General features: G+C 42.3%; 1 protein-coding gene across 1 annotated transcript in view; it reads left to right on the top strand.

The window, feature by feature from the left end:
• The window catches only part of LOC311223441 (interferon-induced GTP-binding protein Mx-like), a gene marked incomplete at both ends in the record, with an annotated part of 89,039 nt that overhangs the window by 43,036 nt on the left and 18,638 nt on the right, over positions 1-27,365 (top strand). The window contains 5 exons of the mRNA XM_084308228.1: positions 4,346-4,484; positions 11,604-11,802; positions 14,927-15,005; positions 22,960-23,082; positions 23,856-23,997. Of these exons, the coding sequence (XP_084164354.1) occupies positions 4,346-4,484; positions 11,604-11,802; positions 14,927-15,005; positions 22,960-23,082; positions 23,856-23,997 (682 nt within the window). The remainder of the gene's footprint in view (positions 1-4,345; positions 4,485-11,603; positions 11,803-14,926; positions 15,006-22,959; positions 23,083-23,855; positions 23,998-27,365) is intronic.

Raw genomic sequence — 27,365 nt, 5'->3', positions numbered from 1 at the left:
ATGTGATGTGTTACCATTAGAACAATCACTAGATATGAAAATTATAAATACAAATTCATATTTAAATTGAATATATAAATTGGGGATTCAATATAAATTTAATCCCCTCACTACAGGACATTTACTCTACCAGGGCCACCAGGAGAGCACATAACATAATTAAGGACAGTACACACACCCAGCACAGACTCTTCAACCTCATGCCATCAGGCAGGCGATACAGGAGTCTGAGCCAGAACTACGAGACTGAGGCCCCGTCCACACGAGCGCTTGATTTAATATAACCATGATTGTATGTGCGCAGTTGCACTGTTCGGGCACACACAACCGGGGATTTGCTACACTGCAACCGCGGTCTTGAAAACCGGGGCCCAGGGTGAAGTTGTGCGGTTTTGCAGTTGCGTGTGGGCATAGCAACCGAGGTTATTCCCAGTGTTTACAGCAGAGCTGTCGCAATTATTTCCCATGTTCACGGCAGACCACGGGGTAGAGAGATTAGGGCAGAGCCAGCTACACCAGTGTTTACAGCAGAGCTGTCCCAAGTAGCGTTATATGAAAATGATTGTAACAAACTTTTGTTCGAAACGTATCGTCTGTGTTGAAGAGTGTTGTGATCGACTGATGTCTGTTGTCGCATTCCTGACCTGATGCTCAGAGTAAACATGTAGCTGCGGCTAAACTAAACTCATGTGTTGTCAAGTTATTGTAGGCTTGGGCGGTATCCTTATTTTCAAACCGGCAAACCTTTATGTTATAATACCCCGGTGCACGGTATTTGACGGTATGACTTTCATTTTCATCAGCGGGGGGGGGGGGGGGGGGGGGGGGGGGGGGGGGGGTTACGTGTTACCAAGTAAACAAATCATCGTCAGCTCTCAGAATGGTAGTCCCGCACCGGTAGAAGCCCGCACCGTTTTAGCGTTAGCATCTAGCCTATAGCCATGGCAGACTATTTGATTCCTTAAGGGCTAGAAATTGCCTGGGTTTTGGTCATATGCTCCCGAAATGCTCCCGTTGTTTGGCTACTTCTATGTGCAGTGAAAACTACTCTAATGCTTTATAACCTAGTCATTTATTTAGTTCAGGGTAATCTATGATTAGCCGCAGAGCTAACGCTACTTAACGTGAGCTAACGCTAGTTATTCAAGCTCAGTAGCTCACAGAGAGAGATAAACAGCTGACAGCGGATAGTACAGGACGGTACAAATACAATAAAAAGGCGGGTGGGGGCTGTTGTGTAAACCTTGTACTCTTTACTTCACATATAATAAGAGATGGATTGCTCCACAACAACACTGCTCTCGTCACAACGCTTTACGGTATTTTCACAGCACTGTCGCAACGTTACCGTAAAACGTGAACACCGTTGTGACCCACTCGCTCCACTAGAGCGGTCTCGCCCTCTGCTGGCGCGTCTCCGTTTCACTGTTATAGAAACTGAAGCGCATCTGTGATTTTGACGGTGACGGACGGTATTGAAAATCAATACCGTAGGTATTTCTAAATACCCTGGTATACCTTAATACCGTCATACCGCCCAAGCCTATGAGGAACCCAGTCCAGACTGCATCCCCTTAACAATTGTTTGTATTGAGCCGTATTGTATTGTACCCATTCTGCAATGTGTTAAATAACGTTTGCAGGGGGGCAGGTGGCGCACGGAGATTACGTTCGTCACCAACACCGGGAGACACTAGGATTCGCCTGTTCGAATCCAGCTCCCGGCGTTGCTATCAGCTTGGCTGTCCTCTCACGCTGATACAATTGGCTGTATCGGGGTGGGAAGCTGAAGGGTGGGTCCTGGGCGTTGTGGACAGCGACCCCTACAGTTCGGTCGGGGCGCCTGCTCAGCGAGGGTTGGATCTGAGGAGAGATAGTGTGGCCTCCCACACGCTACACTCTCCCCGGTGAGAAAATCGGGAAAAAGGAGGGGAAGAAAGATAATAAAAAAAATTATAATAATAACGTTTGCATCCATTCATAGCGGTAACATTACCACATTCCGTTAGCATTTAAGCTACATAGATATAGCCATTCACATTAGCATGTAGCTAACAACGCCGGCGGTCTTTTGTGAGACTAAACTATCCGCTCTTGGTGGTAAATTGTGTTGCTGATGGTTTTTGTTTCGTCAACAAATGAGAGGCAGAACACACAGTGAATGTATCAGTTTGTTTATTGCAGTTTCTTTCTTTACTGAAAATATATGTTCCGTTGGCAAAATGATCAATAGGGTCCAGCTGTGTTTCTAAACAGGAAGTTTAGTGAGCGTTGCGGTTTAACCTTTTCTGATTGGTTGAAATGGCCTTCATGTCTGAACAACATCGCCGCCTACTGTTTTGGCATTGTACTACATGCCAAAACATGTATCGGTTGCTGGTGCCGTGGGTACGCAGTTATACACGGCAGGGTTAGAAATTAACATTTTTTTTCACAGGCTTTTTTTGCCCCCCTTAATTGATTTTCGGGGGCTTTTTTTTGTATTTCGGGGGCACTGAATTTTTATGATGAAAATTAACATAAGGATTATAAAACATTGTTGACACTTTTTTTTACAGTCTTCGTCCCTATGTTTGATAATGTAATGTTAATGTCTCCATATATAGGGCTCTACGCTAACCTTTTTCCCAAGGAGCACATGTGCTCCTAAATAAAATGTTAATAAATAAAATCTAAATAAAAATTTAGGAGCACACAAAGAAATTTAGGAGCACAGTGAAAATTGTTCAAGTAACACAGAGTTTATTAACTATTTATCTCATGCATTATTATACTGTGCGTGTGCACACTATGAATTGAAAATGGGGAACCCTGATGTAAACAAGACGAAAGTCTTTCTCTGGTCTGCATCCCCTTAACTTGTGTGTATTGAGCTGTACTGTATTGTACCCATTCTGCAATCTGTTAATAAAGTTTTCAATCAATCAAACGCAAAGGATATCGGTTGTCAAGCTGCTTTTGTATGTTGTAGTGTTGTTATGATACCAACATTTTGACTTTGATACAGATAGGAAAGGTAATGGAATATATTATTAGATGACAGAACATTGAAAATTCTTTATACAATTATTTAATTCATTATGAAATAGAAATTCCGTTTTTGGGTGGAACGTTTGTTGCAAGGAGGGAGGAGGCGGGGACCGCTGCGTGTTACACACAACACGGAGAAATGGTCTAGCTGCTTCGGTGCGTCGTTAACGTTAACGTCGGAAGAAATTCCCCACTAAGCCCTAAATTCAGAGCAGAGCAGTATCCTAATGACTTTTATGCTTCAGTCGATAAGGTGTTTTGCGAATTCTGTCAACATACCGTGGGGACTGGACCCGCAAAAACACGTGCGAATATCACTTCAAAAGCCATGTCAGCCGGATTCCTCTCTTTCTCCTCGTCTCTCTTTTGCTCAAAATAAAAATGAATGGGCTTCATGGCTGGCTGATTTTTTTGCGTTGTCTGATTCTGAATGTATAACTTGCCTAAGCCGGTACCGTGACTTTGTTTTCGGGCGCTACTGTGATTGGACGTTTATGCGCCTTGTGTAATGTGGGACTATTATAACAGCGGAGCTGTTTTGTAATCGTCACTCGTCTCGAGTAAATGATTTTTCCGGGTGGCGCACACACACATATTATTAGGGCCAAATACAAGGGAAATGCTCGCACTGTAGATCATATATATAATTATATATATAATTAGTAAACTGTCGGGGGCATTTTCTGCCCCCCTTAACTGATATTCGGGGGCATTTTGTCCATTTTCAAGGGCATTTTGCCCCGAGCCCCCGTTAATTTCGAACCCTGATACACGGTTGTTCACCTATGTGGACGGAGTTTTATTTTTTTCAAACTTCGGTTATATTAAATCCAGCGCTCGTGTGGACAGGGCCTGACAAAACAGTTTCTACCCACAGGCCATCAGGCTTGTGAAGGCCAGCTCCCCCACCTAGCCCCCCCCCCCCACCTTCTTGAAACTGATCCCCCGCTTTGTTCCAGGCAGACACTCTGACCTGACTGCTGCTGTGATCACACTGTCACCCTTCCCCCGAACTATGAATCACTAAAGACACTTTTTTAACTGCTGCTGTGACCCACTGTGATCTCCATTTATATTTATATTGTAAACTGATCGGAACGTGCAATGTTACTCACTGTGCCTTGTATATATTATATTTATCTATTTTTACCTTATTTGCTAGCACTCTCTTGTATTTAAAATATGTTTTAGTTAAGTATTGTGTGATTTTGTGTGAAGGGCGGACTAGCAAAGTAAGATTTTCATTGTATGGCAAACTGTCTGTTTAACTGTGCACATGACAATAAACTCTTGAATCTTGAATCTTGAATTTCAGATAAAGAGACTGATAAGGACGTTCATCACCAAACAAGAAACCATAATTTTGGTGGTGGTCCCGTGCAACGTTGACATAGCAACCACAGAGGCTTTGAAGATGGCCCAGGAGGTGGACCCTGATGGAGAGAGGACCTTGGGTAAATATACGATTGATCTGTAATGATGTCTGATAGAAGCCCACTCTGCATTTAGGAAACATAGAGGCCTTAAATGAACAGTTCCCTTTGTTTAAAAAGCGTATCTGATTTATTGCAAACTAAGGCCTAGTCCATATGTACACAGGTATTTTTGGTATATTTTTCCTTTATTTAAAAATAAATCCTGTCGACATCAATGGTGTTTTAGAAAATCAACACAAAAGCGCTTGCATGAATGACCTAGACTGGAGGCTGCAGGGAGCTCTCCATGGTCCTGATTGCAGAGAAAATACTCAAAAATATCCATATACATGTAGGGGCCATTAGTGATGATGTTAGTGTTTTCCATAAGCTTAGTTTTCACCCTTCTACAGAGTTTCTAAAAATCTTCACCCTGGCAGGAATGTTTAAAAAAAGGTCCGGCTTCAATGACCTAGTTTGCATTGTGGACGAAAGGCCAAACCACATAGAAAAAATCCTGTGTACGTGTAAACGAGTCATTTCAATCTGGCACCAGTGTTTTGGTATTGGATTTTTTTTTAAGTTGAAACATTCATTAGCATGAATTTGAATGTAGTTGTATACAGTTAACAATGCTGTCGAATAATTAGGACGTTTTTTTTGGAAGGTGCCACATGTGACTTTCCAGAGACGGTAGATACGGTTTCACCACAGGGGTACAAGTCAGCAGCTTTCATAAAAAACGAGGTCCCCAAACATGGCTCTCAACAATATATCCGTCAATATACAAAACAAAACCTTTGCAGCCTACCACTCTCCAATACCTCTCGGGAGCCATTCTTGAGTCGGTAAAAGTGAAAGCATTTAGAATTGAGTGAATGTCCACATGTAAAGCTGCAGTCAAAATATGTTCCCTACTTCATGTACAGTACATGTGAGGCTGCAAGGGGAAAAGTAATTTTTTTTACACTCTGTTGCACATACACACATTTTGAATCATTGCACCCAGTTTGCATCGTGCTAAATTTTGTGACTCACCAGGGCTCAACCAATCTGAGAGCAGAGGATTTAAGCTGTTGAGCAGTGCAAGTGATTGTTTGAACTTCAAGAAGCCTCATAGCGTCATTATTTTAACTGCAGCATGTAAGGAAACCTGGCAAACATCCAATGTGACTGTGACTCACAGTTTGGGGGCTGACTAAGGCAGGGGTTACACACAGTGTTTTTGTGCTTGTTTTTATACGTTTTTGAATACGTTTCATGTCCCTTTTACACAGAAATGCGTTTTTTGGTGGATACGGCTGAAACGCTAAATTGTGTTTGCGTTTTGGAGAACCCCTAAAAAACGCGCCGACAACAGCTGTGTAGTCTGCACGGAGCCGTTGTTGCGAAAATACCATCTGCGTGCCCTTCCGGTGACAACAGTGTGTGTGTGTGTTTGGGACATAGCTCCGTGTCCCAAATAGCTGCAGCTACCATGTGTTGTCAAGTTATTGTTATAAGGACCCCAGTCCAAGCTACAACAGTCTGCATTCCCTTAACAATTGTTTGTATTGAGCCGTATTGTATTGTACCCATTATGCAATATGTTAAATAAAGTTTACATCCATTCATTCTGCTAGCATTACCACTGGCTAGCTATCAGACCCTGTTAGCTCAAAGCTCCTCTTTCAACTTAACAAGCATTAAACAAAATGGCCCAGTCATCTATTCACCTTTGTTTAATACACACAGTGTTGTCTCTAATGTTATCTAACTACTGATAGCTCCCGATATCATCAGTTTGGTGCTGGCTAACTAGCGTGAACTAATGTTAGCTTCTAGCCACAATGCTATACTGTTAGAATGGCATATTCCATTGACGTTAGCATGCAGCTAACAATGTAGCTACCGATCTTTTTTTAGACTAAACTATCCGCTCTTGGTGGTCACTTGTGTTGATGTTAGTTTTGTTTCATCAACAAATGACAGGCAGAACACACAGTGAATGTATCCGTTTTGTTTATTGCACTTTTATTAGACTTTGCTGAAAAAGAAGTGCTGCACTGGGTAAATAGACAAAAGATGGTGGCCTTGTTGACATTTGCTTTGCAGGCACATTCAAGTTCTGATTGGTTGAAATTGCCTTCATGTTTGCCACCTACTGCTTTGGCAGTGTACTACATCAGTGTGCTCAGGTGACAAAAACGAAAGTGTGACTTGAGGCTGCCACGTTGCGGCGAAACTCATCTGACAATGAAACGAAAATGAAACGAAAGGTCTAACCGGCGCCTAAGTGTTGGTGCTGTGAGAATGGAAACAGACTGCGAGATTAGATTCTACAAACCTTGCATAACTATGTATATCGGAATGATTTCGAAATAACATTGATACCCAGTCATAGTATTTGGGCTATGGTCCACCACCCAGTGTCTTCTGCCCCCTGATCTTCTCTGGCAAACATGTTTTACCCTTTATAGGCCTGCCGCGATAAGCAATAAATCGATTAATTGCCGCGATAATAAAAATTAATGCAATGATTTTGACGGGCGCGATTAATTGCTATTTGCGCGTTTGTTTTAATGAGGCGGAACCAGTGCCCCTTGTCAGTCACTGTCCGTGTTGGGAGGCGGGCCGCTGGCCTTACTACAGAGCACAGCACGGGAGCTCGCCTATAGCAACGCCACATATAGCTTAACTACATTTCTCAATAGTGTTGCTCCTTTTAACCAAGTAGCGTTATTTGTAGTGTAACGTTAGAATAACACAGAATAACGTTAATACAATTACATGCATCATTGTTTACAATGAACGGGTGGGGCTAGTCAAAGGACTGGAGACGGGGACAAGTTAAACATGAATAAATTTATTATAACAGGTCGTTTTCGAGTCGTGCTGCAGTGCTTACGCACCACAGCTATTCTATTATATACTGCTTTGACGCTTCCTCCTCATCGTTGATTGCATGTAGTAGCTGCATCTAACGTTAGTAGCTAACGTTAAAACTAAAAAACACAACCGGACGAGACAAGTTGTCGGCTAGGATAATCACAACAATACTTCCGGTCCGGTCGGTGGGCTTCAAAATAAAAGTCTTAAACACCGGAAAAGACGGAGCGGTGGGCTTCAAAATAAAAGTTTTGGGAAATACATTTCTCAAAAAAATTCTCTAACCGGTCGCAATAATATCGCTTATCGCGATATTTTCGGGGGCAATTAATCGCCCAGCAAAATGTGTTATCGTGGCAGGCCTAACCCTTTAACACTTTCAGTGCCCAGCAGGGGGCGCACATTTAGTGCTTGAATGCCCACCAGAATGTTAGCATTAATATAGCCTAATCTATGTTTTAAATTATGGCTATGTGTCTAATCTGCCCGTCGCATTATCAATGACCCATTTCCAGTCAACATTGTCGAAGCGGATTGTTTTTTTATCGGTTCATTTCCGTTTTATAGCATTTTGAAAAGCCCTTGTTTTTACGGAAAAAAGAAGAGATTCCATGATAATCGCCCTGTACTGTAATATTCTAGAACGTTGTCATTTTTCGGCCTATTTATGAATCGTTTTCGTGATCGCTCGTGATCGCTCTTACAGTCAAACAGCCATATCACATTATAGGGGAAAAGCTAATATCTCCGTGAAAACGGGTCTGATTATCCTAAGACTGGTAAAATAGATTCCTTACCTGAGATCAGATGGTATACAAATGGATTATTCCAATTCCTGATAGCCATTCCAAAAATCTATCCTTTTATTGATCCCACGCGTATACTGTAAGACAGTAACCACGCTGTGCTGAGGGTCCAGCATGAAGCTGATCGGCTCCGGTTACATGCGTGAGAAGTCAAATGTGGAGTCCGGGTTTTTTTTTCTCATGCATTTTCATTGAGTCCAATCCAAAAGGGTGAATTACCATCTGGGAGACGATGGGGGGGCACTTTTTTCACATCTGAGCGCCTGGGGTGGCTGATTTACCAACGGTAGACTCGATTGATGAAATATGAATTCAGATCGATAAAAAAAAAAAAAAAAAAAAAACGAATATTCTCATTATGGGCATTCAACCCGCGGGGGGTAAACCCGAAATATCTCGGTTTGGGCATTCAAAGTGTTAAGAGACCAGGAGGCAGCACATTTGATTGTACCTGTTGTGTCTTTTTCAAGACGTGTTGTCACAGTGACACATGCAGACATATCAGGGGGTCCACATCTCAGAGGACCTGACATGGTCAACACACATAGACACAGTGGTAAAGAAGGCGAAACAGCGCCTCTACCACCTGAGACAGTTAAGGAAGTTCAGAGTATCGGGGAAGATACTCCAGTCCAGGGTTCGAAATTAACGGGGGCTTGGGGCAAAATGCCCTCGAAAATTGACCAAATGCCCTCGAAAATCAGTTAAGGGGGGCAATAAAAGCCCCTGACAGTTTACTAATTATATATATAATTATATATATGCTCTACAGTGCGAGCATTTCCCCCGTATTTGCCCCTAATAATATGTGTGTGTGTGCGAACCGGAAAAATCATTTACTTGCAGAGTGAAGATTACAAAACAGCTCCGCTGTTAGCCTGTTAATAGTTAAGAAACTGGACTGAAATTCAGTTTTTGGGTGGAATGCAAAGAGGGAGGGAGGCGGGGCCCGCTGCGTGTTACAGGGTGCTTGAGAGGTGCGAACGCAGACAAGACAGAGAGCTATGCTCGGCTTTCATCAAGCATGCATAGTGTAACTTAAGTTACACTGCTATCTTAACATGCATAGCGCGACCTGTGTAACGTTAAGTAACTTGTGTTCGGCGGGGAAAAACCATTCCATTTGTAACACAACTCCAAAGAATAACATCCAAATGATCCCGATGCGCATTTCCTTCATTCCACAGCACTGAGCGCGCAACGTATTTCATTGATCGATCTGACAACAACACAACTTGCCCTCAGGGACAATCATATTTAATCTATTTAGATAGAGTATGTATGTATTATTTACAGATAATTGAAGGTACCTCAAAACATGAAACCAAGCCATGTCACACATCGTGTGTGTGTGTGTGTGTGTGTGTTACTTGAACAATTGTCACTCTGCTCCTAAATTTCTGTGTGCTCCTAAATTTGTATTTAGATTTTATTTATTAACATTTTATTTAGGAGCACATGTGCTCCTTGGGAAAAAGGTTAGCGTAGAGCCCTATATATGGAGACATTAACATTACGTTATCAAACATGGGGACGAAGACTGTAAAAAAAAGTGTCAACAATGTTTTATAATCTTTATGTTAATTTTCATTATAAAAATGTTGTGCCCCCGAAATACAAAAAAAAGCCCCCGAAAATCAATTAAGGGGGGCAAAAAAAGCCCTTGAAAAAAAATGTTAATTTCTAACCCTGCTCCAGTCCTTCTACTCAGGAGCTGTAGAGAGCATCTTGACCGGAAACATCACTGCCTGGTATGCAGGGACCGAAACTAAAGCCCGCCGCCCGCTAGGGGCGGTCTGTTTTTACCTTTGGCGCATGACACTTAGAGGGCTGCCCGCCGTGTGGCGTGTAGACGTGTAGTTCATAACGATACTCTTGTGCGAGTACAGATTATAGCCTCTCGTCTTTTTTTTCTCCGCCGCAAGATCGTTAAAAAACTACAAGTCCCACATTGCACTCAAGTCAACGGTCCAATCACAGTAGAGTGACGTGACTGGTTTCATGAGAAAAAAAAGCAAATGACCAATCGGAAGCTCCCATTTGGCTTGTTTACTTCCGTCTGCTCTAGTCTATATCGGACCTCCACGAGCTAACGTTACTGTTTAAACAATGACCCAGTCAACTATTCACTTTTAGTTTAATACATGACGAGGCATTGTCTAACGGTATCTAGCTGGCTAGCTACTGATAGCTGCTGATATCAACAAATGCTCCAGCAATAGTCTACTCGAGTGCATAATACCTCCGTTCCCTCGTTAGCTAGCTTAGCTACCTCACGTTAGATGATCCATCTGTCCCAGTAAACTAAATTGTCTTAACTTTATCTACCGGGCTAGCAGTAGCTACAGATAGCTCCTGATATCAATGTCTTATAACATTGATTGAATGCGTATTCTAGCTGAGGGCATGTTGAATGTGATTTGACAAAAGAACGGTAACGTTATAAATAAGGTCCAGCTGCATCGCCGGAGAATCCTTGCATGCTGAATGTAGGGTCTAGCTGAATATAGGGCTAGCTGCAGGGCCGGATAATCCTTGCTGGAGCTGGAGGCTACTCAAGTATACACACAGACAGTGGAGCTGTTTGCAGATAGCAAGCATTTTGACTTATTGCGTGGTGGCGATGTCTCGCAGATAATACAACTACAATTATGATTATATAATATATATTTTATTAAAAAAAAAATTATATAAAATATATATATATATTTTTTTAATCAAAAAAATTGGCAGGTAAGAAATATGCTTGGCGGGTAGACTCTTCCCATCTACCCGCCACTGGCCGGTGAGTCAAAAAGTTAATTTCGCTCCCTGCTGGTATGGAAACAGCACGGCACAGGACAAGAAGGCCCTACAGAGAGTGGTGCGCTCAGCCGAGCGTACCACGGGTATTGCACTACCTCCCCTGCAGGTTCTATACAACAAGAGGTGCAAATCCAGAGCCTGCGGAATAATGAAAGACCCCCACCACCCCAATAACAGCCTGTTCCAGCTGCTGAGGTCAGGCAGACACCTGCGAACCCCAGCTACTAGGACAGAGAGGCTTAGGCTCAGCTTCTTCCCCCAGGCCATCAGAGCCTTGAACAATGAACATCGAGTGCCACAGAACACTGAACTATCCACACACAAGCACACATGAGCACACACACGACACGCACGACACGCACGCTCACACACTAGCAGCCACTTTAACACTTTAACATGAGCGGGCACACACTCATGCCGCACACACCCACTTATGGCCAAAAGGAAAGGCCACTTTAAATTAGTATAACAACAGTAACAGTGTATTGCACTACCAAAGCTACCTAGCATGTCCTATATGTTCTGTAAATAACTATGTACAGATACCGAGATGTCACACCATGTTACCTGTTTATTGCACAATGTTTGTTTTATTGGATTCTATTATATGTTGTACCACTGTATTGCACATCGTTGCGGGCAAGACCACCCGCATTTCATTGTACATGCTTTTGTACAGGCATCCTCACCAAGCCTGACCTGGTTGACAAAGGCACAGAGGAGACTGTGGTGGACATTGTTCATAACAAGGCCATTCCTCTGAAGAAAGGATACATGATCGTCAAGTGCAGGGGACAGCAAGAGATCATGGAGAAGGTGTCCTTGAGTGAAGCCACACAGAGAGAGAAGGCCTTTTTCAAAGAGCATGTTTATCTGCGGTAAGCTATCAAGAACCTCTTTTCTACTTAGCTTTTTTACACAACACCATTATAAATTGGAACAACAAAAAGGAAGTCATATTCATCAGCAAAAAAACGACATAAAACGATAATGTGTAACTTTAATTTTCGTGTACAGAACAAATTGAGACCACCAGCGTGGAACCAGATTGTTCAAACTTCTCAGGATACCAGACGTATGCTTAGAATGAATGAGAATGTGGGGTATTTTCTGCAACAATAGAAAACAAATACAAATACATACAGCCACCTCGACCACAAATGCGCTTTGCAGAAAGCATGCAAAAGAAGAATGTACACAGATGTGACAGAATAAAGACACTTAGGAAAAATGGGTTGAAAACACAGGCAGTACCACTCGCAGCCAGCAGGTGCCACAATTACAGATTATCGTTTTAACAAAAATGTAGTTAAAGACTAATGGATCTTCAGTTTACGAAAGCAAGTTGTTGCTGATTTGCTGAAATTAAATTAAATTCAATTGTGTGAGTTCATAGAGACATCAAGAGTTTTCGTTAAAACAGAAACCAAGCTAAAACAAAATGGACTAAAACAAATACACTTTTATTTTTTTTATATATATAAATGTTTTTATTTTATTTTCATACATAAAACGGAACATAACAGTACGTAAGGGATAATGTTTTTTTTTTATCAACTTTTTCTCCCATTTTTCTATATTTTTCTCCCATCCCAATTTCGTATCATCCAATTCAACCCTCCCCTGTCACGGACACCGTTTCTTGCCTCCCACAAGCCGGCTGCAATGTGGACTAAGTCATACATAGCACAAGTCCCCTCCGGTACTTGAGGTAACAGCAGTCGCATCTTTTCACCTGCGCAGCTCGATCTCTCAGTGGCGATCTCAATGTATAGCTACGAGGTCATTGTCGCAAAATAATTGTAGAAATGAACTAATTAGTCAGTAATGGACTATGAACAATGCCTGTCAAATGAGCCATACAATTGTCTCCATAGCTATAATACAGAACACGCAGGTCTGCAAACATCGCTAAAATGGTCAATAACGCTGGCCCCAGGCGGTACAGATGGGGAAAGCTGGTGCTCAAAGAGTTAAGAGGTTGGGTAGTGTAGAGGTCTAGGCAGTGGGGCAGCTGGGTAGTGTAGATGTCTAAGCACTTGCCTACCACCGCAGAGACCCGGGTTCAATTCCTGGCAGTGGTACCACCGCCTTGGTCCATGCCTACGAACACAATATTGGCAGTGTTTGTGGGTGGGAAGCCGGTGGGGTATGAGTCCTGGTCGTTGCAACAGTGACTCCTTTTGGTCGGTTGTTGTTCAGCAGGGAGGGCATCTGGGGGAGATGGCGTGAACCTCTGTACACATTATCCTCTCCCAGTCAAACTCCTCGCTGTCAGGTGAAAAGAAGTGGCTGGTGACTCCACATGTATCAGAGGAGGCATGTGGTAGTCTACACCCTCCCCAGACCGACAGTAGGGCAGCATGTGTTAGTCCAATGTTAGTTTTTTGTAAGGGTCCCGCTAGGGGTGGACGGTATGGTCTAAAATTTATATCACGGTATAATTTGAAGCATAGACGGTAACGGTATATATCACGGTATCAGTGTTTCCGTTAGAATAATTTTTTTTGCCTGATAGGCAGGCTATATAAATAATGACATCCTCAAGGCATGTAGATTTATAATATTTTAACTTAAAACTAGGCTACTTTTGCGTATAGTATATTATATTCCAAATAAAATAAGTCCAGAGACTCCGTGCTGCTGCCGACTTTAAATCAAATGGGTGTCTGTGGGTCGCCCAACATTAATAAACGGCAGTCTGTTCACATTTTTATGAGCTAACGAATTCCGTTATATTGGACATTTGTATTAATTATATCAAGCGAAGAACTGAGAAATTTGGCAGAGAGAGACGGCAACATTATCGTGGTGACTCTCCACCTCGCAACGACTTATTTGCAAAGAGTATGTCGCTGCAGAGCAGCAGATTAATCTGTTTTAAGGCTCTATCTGGGGACCGCTCAACAGCGCCCCCCACCCAACAGCTGAATTGCCAATGGCTGAATTGGAATACTGCACGGTGCCGGTACAGATGGGTGGGTTATGGTGGATTCTGCGGCTCTGCAGCTGCATATGCTTCGCGCAAAATCCAACATCCAGCTCGCGCTGCCCAGCCGTCAGAACACTACACATCATAATGTTCACAGCAAACTGTAGTTGATCACCAGGTATGTTTTATTAACGTAGAATAATTCATATAAGAAAAACGATAGGGAAATATCTTACCTTTCTCCACTGGTTAAAAATGCCAGGAACTGAAATTGAAACTTGCTGTGCGCCGCGGTGATATGTGTTTATTATGAAATGACAATTGTGTGTTGACACGCCCACTGCGCGAAGCCTCCTAAATACATTTTTCCAGTTTGCACATATCTATTATCTATGACTAATTCTATCTATTTTTAGGGGCAAATGCGAGTGAAATAGTCGCGCTGTGGTTACATGACGTCATTGCTATTTTAGAGCTGCTCTGCCGGTTACAAGGTATAGTCAAAATCCATACCGTAGAGCAAATTTATACCGTTTATACCATCCACCCCTAGGTCCCGCCTCCACCAATGCGGTGGAGGCGCAAAAAACAGCGGTGATGCGGTATTCAGCCTACTCTGCGGTGGCCGTGATGTAACAGCGCTACCGCGGTAATGCGGTAATCGCGGCAGCTCTAGCTGCAACTAGAAACACTGGCCTGGCCTGCTTCTAAGGTCATGACTGACTGCATAAAATAATTTTTTTTTAATCATCTGGAAGCAACTCACTGATAATCGACTGGTGTATTAGACCCATAGCTATAATTTAAAATGTATTTTAAGCACTCGCAAATCTCGCAGTCCCCCCATTGATTAAAGCAGTGGCGTTCTAGCGCCCTCTCGCGCATTAAGCAATGGCGCATAATGAGTTAACCTTGCCGGTAAGTCCATTATCTTTGGTAGATCCTTAGATTACCATATTAGTCTGAATATAAGACGACCCTGATTATAAGACGACCCCTCTTTTTCAAGACTCATTTTTGGGTTTAGTTAGTTCTGGGATGCACTCAGGAATTCCCCATTGTTTCCACAGCTCTTTGTATGATGAAAACCATGCCACCATTCCTAAACTGGCTGAGAAACTCACCCTGGAACTGGTGCATCATATTGAGGTGAGTTCTTATAGATTGTCAATTTGTACACAACATGTATGCATGCTCAACTTATGTTTCCTAAATCAAGGTGGATGGGAGGAGTCATCATCTCGGTGCCTTGCTCAGAGCACATTGTGGCCATGTAGCTATTGAAGCAAGCTGGCTAAACACATGGCGTTAGCTGCCACTCAACAGTGGTACTGCTTTTTCTTGCAACGTTAGCTAAATGCTTGTAGGAGCGATCGGCTGAAACAGAATACAAAATACCAAAGATTAACGAATGCTGTTCCTAACAGGAGATTTGAGAACTAGACTGGTTACCAGCCATACAACCCCTTAGCATGCTCCACACTCATGCTTGGACCGAGTGTTTGTTAGTGAAGGGAGCAGCGTTGCCCTAGAGCCCTTTGCAAGTGTGCCACCCTAATGCTTGGACTGAGTGTGACCGACCGACAATGCCATCCTTAGAGCTATGGATGCCCCGATCGATCGGCCAGCGATCGGTATCGGCCGGTATTCAGTATAAATATGAGATTGGGGGAATTCCGATAATACTTTCTAGTCGCCGATTGCGAAAAATCGATGACGTGAAAATCATGAGCCAATTCTCAGTTTGGAGTTGGTGTCATTGTCTCATGTTAACTATCCTAAAACATGTTGGCGGTGTGGAACTATTACAAAGTGTTTGAGACAGATGCAACTAAATGCTATCTGCAATGTATGCCAGGATAAAATACCTTGTGGGGGAAGCAATGTAAAAAGTTTCAACACAACTAATTTAATAAGACACTTGGAAGTCCCATCACCCAGAGGAGCATGGAGAGTTCATTAAGCTTACCGCGGAGAGTACAAAGAGAACCAAAACGGCTAGATATTACAGCAGGCTAACATTATTTCCAGGAACAAAAGCATTCATTCCAAAAGTTAAATCGTTGATGCTTGAAATGTCCGGCTTGAAAAGCTTCCATGTTAATGTGTGGTTTCGTTTTTTACTTAATAGCGAATGTGATAATCCAACAACTGAGCCAGCTGGCTGCTGTCATTGCTAACGCTAGCGGACCAGGCGAATGTAAAGCATTCCTTCCGAAAGTTACATCACTGGTGCTTGATATGTGTGAACTTTGTGAAACAACGTGCCGAACTTACAAAATGTTGCTACCATGTAACATCTCCAGTCTCTCTTTCCTCATCTTTCTTCTCTGTTCTCCCAGCTCTTAGGACCCTGCTGTTTTATCATAAATCGATCAATACAGACGTATTAATTAATGTTGTTTCTCTTTCAAATGTAGCCAAGAGTAAAGACCCTAACTGTATCAAAACAGTAGTCAAAGTGTATATTTTCAGCACTACGTTTGTTTATCGATGTTTTAAAAAAAATTCAGAAAATAAGAATTTATCAGAATAATGCGAATTCTAGGGCTGACCTTCGAAGCTTTTTTTGGCAATCGAAGCTTCGGGGCCGAGCTTCGATTAAAATTCGAAGCTTCGGGAAAAAATATATATATATTATTATTATTTTTTTTATCCTATGTTGTGGGACTTGTACAGCACGCCGCTTACTTTCGTTTCATTGGAATGGAGGCGCAAGATTTGAGGCAAAAAAATATATAAAAAAAATTAAACTTCGATTTTTTTTTTTTATGTTCGAAGCTTGTGCCATCGAACGAAGCTTCGAAGTATTTAAGACAGCCCTAGCTAATTCTATCTTTTATCGTAAAACCGTGAGGAAATTACTAAATCCAGATTTAACACTGCCATTGGAAAGAGGAGCCTTTTCCCTATCTATGTCCATGTTCTTAGTGTACGCACTACCAGGAGAAGACACTGCATTTTCATATGTGGAGTGAAACTGTCTGAATGTGGTGCTAAAGCAATGTCCAAACATGAGACAATTCAAACTGAATTATAAGGAAATTATTCTCACGAGGTACAGGGATGAGGAAGGGATTTGACATACACGGGTGTTTACATTTAAATTGTATTTCTTTCATGTTTTACATATATCATTTTTGTTTTGCATATATATATCTCATTTGAGTAGTGGAAAAGGGGTAGGATTAAATAAGTTTATTACATGGCGTTTTCACATTCGCCGAAATGCTTGCTTGTGATTGGTCAATAGCGCGCGTCAGAGGTCAGTTATCAGACAATAATGACCGCTGTGGGACAATAATGACCGCTGTGCGCAGCTGTTCGCAATCAAGCCCACAATAATGACCGCTGTGCGCAGCTGTTCGCAATCAAGCCCACTGACATCAGTGCAAACTGCCGGCTGCCGGGGAAGCTGCTGGGGGGCGGAGCGACGAGCACTCAGCGGAGCCAGAACCAGTGTTACTGTTGCGAGTCGATGTAAAATGAATTAGGTATATTGTTAGTAAGTTAGCCATGTAATAAGCGGGATAATGTATAGCCATACTCGATCATTGTCGCAAAATAATTGACCTTCACTGACGTTTAAAACACCTCGCCGAGGCGGCTCGGTATTTTAAACTCCGTGTCGGTCAATTATTTTGCGACAATGACCTCGTAGCTATACATTATCCCTTACATACTTCTTCCTACTCCTTTTCGAACATGTAAATTGAGTTATGTTTTGCTTTTTTTTCATTGAATTTCTAGAGATCAATGATTTGTTTTGATTTTATATTGTTTGTATTTACATGTTCGAAATAAAGATTTCAAATCAAATATGGCCATAATAAGGTCATTTATAGTTCATAATTCAATTTTGAATGTGTAACAAATGGATTATAATTATTACTGTATCTACAAATCCTTCTGTTTAATCATATTCCCTTTATTCAGCTTAGAGGTCGGTGAGCGAGGTCAGAGGTTGCACAATTTTAACACAAATGTTATTCACCGGCAAAGATGCTAAACAAAATCTATTCACCGGCAAATATGCTAAACAAAATCTTTATTTATATTCTCCTTTGTTTCATCACAATTTAAGCAAGCCTAGTAACAAACACAATATTTCTGACACTGGGAATACATTCCCGATGTCCATAGATGTCCCTAGATACCAGGAACATGCAAATTGACCTTGTAGAAGTGGAGCAATCTTCCATTTACTTGGGCATGTACTTTTAGGCGAAATTCCGGAATATAGGGCTACAGTTTAACAGAATGTTGTGCTACCTGGCTAGCTATCCGTACCCAGCATGCCGTTCAGCGGTGTAACAGTTAATAGGGTCCCATCTCAATACACTACACAGTAGTGTTGTCAAAAATATCGAAGTATCGATACATATCGATACTGAATATTTAAAACAGTTACGATACTCATTTCCCTAAATACCGATACTTTCTGTATCGGTACCAGCTGGCGAGTGTTCTACCGGAAGTTGTTGACACGCTGTTCAGAGCACGCTTGCCCCTCCAGCTGTTCAGAGCACGCTTGCCCCTCCAGCCCTCCCCCTCACAGAGTGAGCCGTCGGCGTCTTCAGTAAACATTTTAGCTGAGTGAACTAAGATGGCAGATGCAGCGCCTCCACAACTTGTCCTTAAAGATAAAGAAAACAGCAGAAGTGCTGTTTGGAGGTACTTCGGTTTTGAAGTAAACACAGAAGGGAAAGCTAACGATGTCACGATGCCCATTTGCAAGCGGTGTTACAGGGCAGTGCCAACGAAAGGTGCTAACACCTCAAATATGGCAAAACACCTGAAGGACCGGCACGCGGATCTCCACAAAGAAATGAAAGAGGTTTGTGACTGAAGCATTAAACCACTAACTCTAGTTTAATACAAGATACGTTGTCTACTGATGGCGCATGATATCAACAGCGGATTCGTTGTACGTTACAGCTATTAGCTAACGTTAGATAGCTACTGCTAGTCGTTCCTCTGTTAGCTTATGCTAGCTAGCCGGCTACCTTTTATAATTACTGCATGGAAACGGAGTAACATTACGTTTAAACGTTATGTCGAGGTCATACAATACTACACTCGACACGAGGTTAACGTTACCAGCCCCGGAAAAATCTCTCTCTCTCTCTCTCTACATGAGGTTAACGTTACCAGCCCCGGAGAAATCTCGCTCTCGCTCTCGCTCTCGCTCTCGCTCTCTCTCGCTCTCTATCTATCTACACACATGAGGTTAACGTTACCAGCCCCGGAGAAATCTCTCTCTCATGAAAATTGTTGTAGTCATATATTTTAGTCTTATTAACTAAAATATTTTAACCAAATAAAAAGCAGCAGCACTATTGCATAACTAAGTCATGTTTGCTATGTATTTCTTTCTTTAGAGAGAAACAACGGGTTTTAAAAGTGTTATATTTCTCTTTTCTTATAGTGTCAGAGAGAAGCTGAGGAGAATCGACCAGCAACAGCACAGCAGCCTACCCTACCAGCATTACTTGAACAACAAAGGAAGTATCATGCAAACTCAAAGGAAGCCAAGAAACTTAACAGGGCTGTAGCAGAGTACATATGCATGGATCAGGTCCCCGTCTATACTGTTGAGAAACATGGGTTCAGACAATTGCTTGGACAGTTAAATAACAAGTATTCCCTTCCTTCACGGAACCACTTCATGTCAACTGAAATCCCTGCCCTATATAATGAAACAAAAGACAAAATCATGGAGAGCTTATTTTCATGCACCACTGACTTGTGGACCAGCAGGGCCACGTCCACATTCATGGCAGTAACTCTGCAGTTTATTACAGAATCCTGGGACATGCAGAGCTGGTGTTTGGGCTGTGTTGGGCTGCACTCAGAGCACACAGGGGACAGTTTGAGAGAGGCGTTGGAGGAGATGGTACATGAAACATGGAAGCTGGACATGTCAAATATGGCTGGCATCACCACTGATAATGCCTCAAATAACAAGAAAGCATTTAAGCAGGACTTCACATGGGTCCCCTGCTTTGGGCACAACCTTCACCTAGCCATTAGCAAGGGCCTGGATATAGGCCGTGTGTCTGCAGCACTGTCGAGGCTGAGAAAGACAGTCTGCCTTCAGCAGGTCACCAAAGATGTCCCGACAGCTGAAGCAGAAACAAAAAGAGTTGCAACTGCCTGAACACAAACTGATCCATGATGAGCCGACACGCTGGGACTCAGCGTATCAAATGGTGGCGAGATTTCTGGAACAGCAGCAAGCGGTCTGTTCAGTTCTAGCCGACGATCGGAAGAAATGGCTATATTGAGCCCTGTCAGCTCTTTCACTGATGCCCTTAGTGGTGAAAAGCACACCACTCTCTCCTCTGTCCTGCCCCTAATTTGGAAGTTATCTTCAACTTTGACCATTGAGGAAAGTGACAGCCTCCTCAAATGTGAACTTAAAGAAAATATTGGTGCAGATCTCAACGAACGATATAACGACGTCGACGGGGCTCTGCAGCTGGTGTTGAACACAGCCACGTTTCTCGACCCAAGGTTCAAGGACAGTTTTGTTATGTTAAGAGACGAGGTCAAACGAAATCTGATGGGACACTCGCACTGAAACAGGAAGACAAACGCCCGCTCCTCCTCCATGTGCCACTGCCATGCAACCAGTACCAGCTAAGAAAAGTAGAACGGATCTGAAGGGACTGTTAACCAGCATACAGGGGGAAAAGAAGGGTCAACATGGTGGCGAGGATGCAGAGGACGCAGAGGCTGAACTAAAAAACGAGTTCACAATATATGAAAAGATGCCTGAACTCAGCGCAGGAGACGACCCACTCGCATGGTGGAGGACACATGAGAGAACTTTACCTCACCTTGCCCAGCTGGCGAAAAAGTATTTGTGCATCTCTGCTTCAAGCTCAGCTTCAGAACGTGTATTTAGTACGTCAGGGCTCATTTGCAGTCCAAGAAGGGCACGGCTTACAGAGGAGCACATTGACATGCTGGTGTTCCTAGCAAAAAATCTGAAAGTTGTAAAGAAACTTTAGGCTAGTACATTATTACACTACTTGCACCACCTTATGTGTGATTAGTCTGAGGCTGTTGAATAAGTGCACTACCTATTTAAGAAGAATTTAACTTTAAAATGCACTTTTTTTTTTTTACTTGCACTTTAGTGCCTTTTGAATGTGTGCTTAATGCAAAAAAGTTTTAATTATTGTTTTAGTCATTCTGCTGTCTAAATGCCCTACCTCAAGAAGAATATTGTTTCATTTGCTGGCTGCTACTTGAAAATGCATAAGATTGCAGTTTTTTTTTTCTTTTTTACTTGAGGCCTTTATATAAGGTATGATAAGGTATAAGTAGGTAATGTATGAGAGGGTGGTATTAGAAGGTATTAGAAGTGGTATGAGAAGGTATTAGAAGGTGGTATGAGAAGGTATTAGTAGGTGGTATGAGAAGGTATTAGAAGGTGGTATGAGAAGGTATTAGTAGGTGGTATGAGAAGGTGGTATGAGAAAGTATTAGAAGGTGGTATGAGAAGGTGGTATGAGAAGGTATTAGAAGGTGGTATGAGAAGGTATTAGTAGGTGGTATGAGAAGGTATTAGAAGGTGGTATGAGAAGGTGGTATGAGAAGGTATTAGTAGGTGTAATGAGAAGGTATTAGAAGGTGGTATGAGAAGGTATTAGAAGGTGGTATGAGAAGGTATTAGAAGGTTGTATGAGAACGTATTAGTAGGTGGTATGAGAAGGTATGAGAAGGTGGTATGAGAAGGTATTAGTAGGTGTAATGGTATGAGAAGGTAATGCACTACCTAAGAAGAACTTGACTTGAAAATGCATAAGATTGCACTTTTTTCTTACCCTGCCTTTTGAATGTGTCCTTATTGTTTTCACTAATGCAAAAAAAAGTTTTAATTATTGTTTACTACTACTAGTACTAGTAATTTTGCTGTTGTGAAGTTATATATGTTACACATATAGCCCTCGCCCTGTTATCTTTATCAAAACTGTTACCAACTGTAATACAAACAGTTCAGTTTGTCAGGTACATGCAACACAGATTACAGTGAGTGTTTACATCTGTCTGCTTGAGAAAATACTATGTTCTAACTTCTGCATCTGCAATAAAAATTATTGAAGTGAGATGAACAGTTCTTTTTAAATGTGTGATCTAAAGATAAACAAAGGGTTTTAAAAGTGTTATATTTATCTTATCTTATAGTACCAGAGAGAAGCTGAGGAGAATCAACCAGCAACAAAAGCTATTTTTTTTTTTTTTGGTATCGAAATGGTATCGAAGTATCGATACTTTTCAAGGTATCGTATCGAAGTCGAAACTCCAGTATCGTGACAACACTACTACACAGTGTAGATGCTGGTAAATGTGGTGTTTAAGATGTTCAGTTGTCATTACAGCAACACCTGATATATTGTTGAAATTATAAAAAAAAAAACAATACAATCTATTAATGGAGTTGAACAAGGGGAAACCCTCTCAACAGCGATGCATGATGCACTGTGAAACCCATACAAGCTTTTCTGGTGTCCAAGCATTATGTTTTTTTTTTAACATTTAAAAAAAAATTGACATGACATAAAACTAGACACACAAACATTAACAGTAAATATCCACAATAAATCACAGGACTATACAGTCCATTATTTGGATCAATGTAAATGTAGGTTACAAGATATATACATAATACTTACAAAAATACATTATGTTTGTAAATTAAACTGACAAACTTTAACTGTAACTTCAATCGATTTCACACATTGATATGTCGGATTTCCCTAGCTGTCTAAAGAACTACAGTTGTGTCATACTGGAGGGGCTGAGTACTTTCAGTCTCAGGTGTCGAAGACACACTCGCAGAAATGACAGCTACATTGCTTTCTGGGTAAAGTAGTCATGGGATAGTGTTATCAGCATGATTCATAAGACAGATTGAAAAGTATCCACCTGATTTGTACAAGTGATGGCTTATTTTGAAGGTATGAACCTGTACTTTAATATCATGTAAAAACAATTATACATTGAAGATCCCTCTAAAGGGCCCAGAATCTGTGCTGGGTCACAATCGCAAAATAGCTCAGACCTCAGAGTTAATAAGCTGTGGTGTTCTCAGATAGCTCTGCCTGGGCTGGAGGAGCAGATCGAGGAGAAACTGGTACAGATACGCGCAGAGCTGGAAGGTTGTGGCACTGGACCGCCATCCAATGCATCAGAGAGAACCGCCTTCTTCATTGATGTGAGCTCCTTCTTGTGACAGTCTCAATCTACTAGGCCTGTAGTAAATTTTTTATAATCACTGTCATCAAAATAAGTTAAAAGATAAAAAGGACAGACATTATTGTGCACCCCTGGTGACAATGGCCTAAGGTTTCCTTTTTATCTGGAGCCAATGAGATGTTGGGATAGTTAAGTTTCAAGTTCAAGTTTCTTTATTAGTTGTCATACAGAAGTACAGAATACTTTTATACAAAATGCTTCTTTCTGTTACGCTCCAGAGACTGTGCTAGACAAAAATAGATAAGTATAAAATAAAATAAGTATAGCAAGTGAACTCGCGTTCGTGGACACAAGTGTTCAGTATGTACATATGTACAATGTTCAATGCAGAGTAGAAGTAACTGAGTTACCATAACCATACAATATACTAATATACAATATACTATATAGTGCAAAGCAGAGATGGGATGAGGTACAATTTACAGTAAGGTGTAATGAGGTATGGGTTGTAGTGTAAATTCTTTACCAATCAATATAAAGTGTGTTTAGGTGTTCTAAAGTGGGTGCTGCAGTGAGTTGTTTGTGCTGAAAGTTACCTCAGTCGAAAAGTCAGGGTAGCTTTTGGGCTTTTGATATTTTTACAAACCGATGATTCTGTGTGACTGGGACACCACATCAGGTTGACAGAAATATTCTGCAGATATGTATGGAAACTCAAACGCAGGGTATTGAACGTGTGTGTAAAGGTAGTCGCTGACTCCTCTGATTTACTTTTGCCGCCTTCTGTTGCAGAAAGTGACTGCGTTCACTCAGGATGCCATCAGTCTGACCATGGGAGAGGAGCTGAAGAGTGGAGATCACCCCAACGTCTTCCCCACCCTCAGAAGAGAATTTGGGAAGTGGAAAACCCATCTCGACAAGTCGAGAGACAAATGTGAGGATGCCATCTCTGTTTTAACCTAGGTTTAACCTTCTGTAGTGGTAGTGAAAGGGTTAACCCTTTGTCGTGTGGCAGTGAACGGGTTAACCTTCTGTATTGTCGCAGTGAAAGGGTTAACCATTTGATAGTGTGGTAGTGAAAGGGTTAATCCACCATGGGCTCTTCCCATCCCACATCAGCTCAACTGTGAAATTGATGACAATGACTCTGGTACATTTATTTACCCGTAGCATGTAACGTCACGGTGACCAATTGCAGCCACTCTTTAGGCCGCGTTCACACCTACCCTGTTTGGTCCACTTTAAGTGGACCATGGTCCCTTTTGATCAATAGTCCGTTTGGTTTGTACAGGTGTGAACACAAACCGAACTATTTTGAGGACCAAACAACCGAACCATGGTCCTCTTGAAAAGTTGGGACTCGGTTAGTTTCAAAGTGGACCATGGTGCGTTTGCTGTTGGTGTGAACGCGATCGAACTTTATATAGTACCTAATCTAGAGCAAATGAGTGGCTGGCGCGCGACCCAACTTGACAGCGCCAAGTGACAGCTTGCACAGCGCGCGCGACCCAACTCAAATGAATGACAGGCGCGTGGACAGTCTCTCTTTTTCTCTCTCTCTCTACTCTAGATTCGCGCCGCACGCGGACAGTCTCTCTTCCTCACTCTCTACTCTCGTCGACTTGCGCCGTGCTCGTAATAGTATCTCTCATTACGCTGCCGGCAACTGTTTACGTTTGTGAGTGCTATAGTCCAATAGATGCGACTGTATGTCCTTTGTTTACAAATTAGATCCGCACCAAAAAGGGTAGTGTGAACGCAGACCAAAATCAAACAATGTATCATTTTCACATTTGGTCCACCAGAAAGTCCGGACTATCCCCGGACTTTCAGGTGTGAACACGCCCTAAGTCTGGGACCAAATACGGCCACGCCCCACTCCCAGTAAAAAGTGGGAATCTCTAGAATGGGTTTGGGGCGATGCTGTATACGGAAGTGGCTCTCAAGGTGACTATAGACCACCGCAACACTTCCGGGATTCTGAAATCGGGGAGGAGATAGCGGGCGAGCATATGAATGAATGTGGATGAGAGCCGTGATGTAAGTGGTTGCAGATACGGCTGTGGGGGTGCTAGAGACATGATCGAATAGACGTTTATGCGCCTCAATCTCCTGAACACGGCGTGACCCATTCCTAATCGATGAGAACTAAATCGGCAGAGAAAAAGCCCATTTTAAAGCACCTATTCCGCATGCACATGTGCAGAATGCCCATGGAGTCTGGACGACGTGAGACGACGCACGAATGAATGTGAGGGCGGTGCTTCGGTGGTAATGTGAGTGGCTACAGACCGCTGCACTTAAATATAAACATTAGTCTACCTGGAGACTGAATGAGGTAATTGTAGATGTCGCCATAAGACGCGTCTGGCCATTTAGTGGGATAATTTTTTCATTATCCTGTTCGGCTGAAAGGACACTGGCCACCGAAGCTCCCCCCTCTGATGGAACAGTCCACATTCATTCGTGCGTCATCTCGCGTCGTCCAGACTCCATGGGCAATCTGCGCATGTGCATTCGGAATAGGTGCTTTAAAATGGGCTTTTTCTCTGCCGATTTAGTTCTGATCGATTAGGAATGGGTCACGCCGTGTTCAGGAGATTGAGGCGCATAAACGTCTATTCGAAAACTTCTTTGGTTTTTTGGTTCCAGAACCGGAAGTTAGGAACCGGTTCCTATTAGAACCGGTTTTTGGTGCCCAACCCTACTCCTGTGCCAACTTGCTGTACTTTGCTTGCAGGTCTGCAGCCATTATTGCTGGATTATGAATAGCCCCAACTGTGGCCAACTTTAGCCAAGGTACCGTTATCAAGCTAAGCTAGCTGACCCTCGTTTACTAGCTTGTCCACAAGGTTCTTCACATTGACATTTGATAACGTTAGTCGGCTAACGCTATAGTCGGTAGCTACTTGGCTTGAATCCGATTCACTGTGGGTGCATTCAGTTTGATAGACGGACAGTGTCAGGTCCTCGAGAAAGGAGAGGCGATCATCTGATTTGATGCAACGTTAAAGCGGATGTTGTTCCAACTAGCTAGCTTTTCAGCTAATGCTAATAACAACTAGCTAGCTTTTACATTTAGTCATTTAGCTGACGCTTTTATCCAAAGCGACTTACAAATTCTGTACGACAAGTCATCAGGAAGGGCACAACTCTATCAGCTGAGTAACAATGTTCATCAAAGTGTTGAGTGCTACAGTGTAGGTTAGTTTATTAGGACAGGTGCATGACCGTAAGGTTAGTTAGTATTTCTTTAATTTTTTATTTTTTAATTTCAGATAATTGTTGGAAGGAAGTGCGTCTTTAGTCGACGGCGAAAGATTGGATGGGTTTCGGCTGTCCTGACTGGTGTGGGTAGTTCATTCCACCATTGTGGGGCAAGGACTGCGAAAAGGCAGGTTCTCCTTGATGACCCTCCCGGAGCTCGGATAAGAGTGGGTCTGAGACGGCCAGAAGATGCAGAGCGTAGGGGTCTTGAGGGTGTGTAGTTAGAGACCATTGACCGGAGGTAGGCGGGAGCGGTTCCCTTTGCCGCACGGTATGCCAGGTCAAGGGACTTGAAGCAGATTCGTGCAGCAATGGGGAGCCAGTGCAGGTCCCTAAGAAGTGGGGTGACATGGGCCGACTTCGGTAGGTTTGAGATCAGGCGACAGGCGGGCCGCTGCGTTCTGAATAGGGCTGTACCGAATGTCATTTTTTAACATTCGAAGCTTCTATTTAAGTATTCGAACGAAGCTTCGAATGTCTATAAAAAAAAAGAAAAAATACTTTAAAATATATATATATATATATATTTTTTTTTTTTTCAAACTAAATCCTCAATTTAAAGTGAAAAATAAAGTGATTAATCTGATTAAATGAGTCTTTTTCTTTATTAAATCAACTTTCTTTAATGAATATAACTCATCAGTTTCATCAACATAAATAATCCAATAAGGGCCCCGTTGGTATGAAAGTGATGGTGACGTCTTATAGTATAATATTATAATATTAGTGTAGCCTAATCTTTAACTGCAACTGTGAAGAAAACCCCCATTGGTTTAAACAGATTGAATAGACGCATACAAAAAAGAAAGAAAAAAGTGTTTTTCTTAAAAATAAAAAATTCAAATGTTGATTTAGAATTCGAATGTCAACATTATGATCGAAGCATTCGGTACAGCCCTAGTTCTGAATGAGTTGAAGAGGCTTGGTGGCAGTGGCCGGGAGGCCAGCAAGCAGTGCGTTGCAGTAGTTGATTGGACGAGGAGTTGGGTGGCTTCTTTTGTCAGGAAGGGGCGGATCCTTCTGACGTTGCTCAGG

Source organism: Notolepis coatsorum, assembly GCF_963971535.1.
Source record: "Notolepis coatsorum genome assembly, chromosome: 2".
NCBI lineage: Eukaryota > Metazoa > Chordata > Actinopteri > Aulopiformes > Paralepididae > Notolepis > Notolepis coatsorum.
This window is presented reverse-complemented; position numbering and strand designations above follow the sequence as displayed.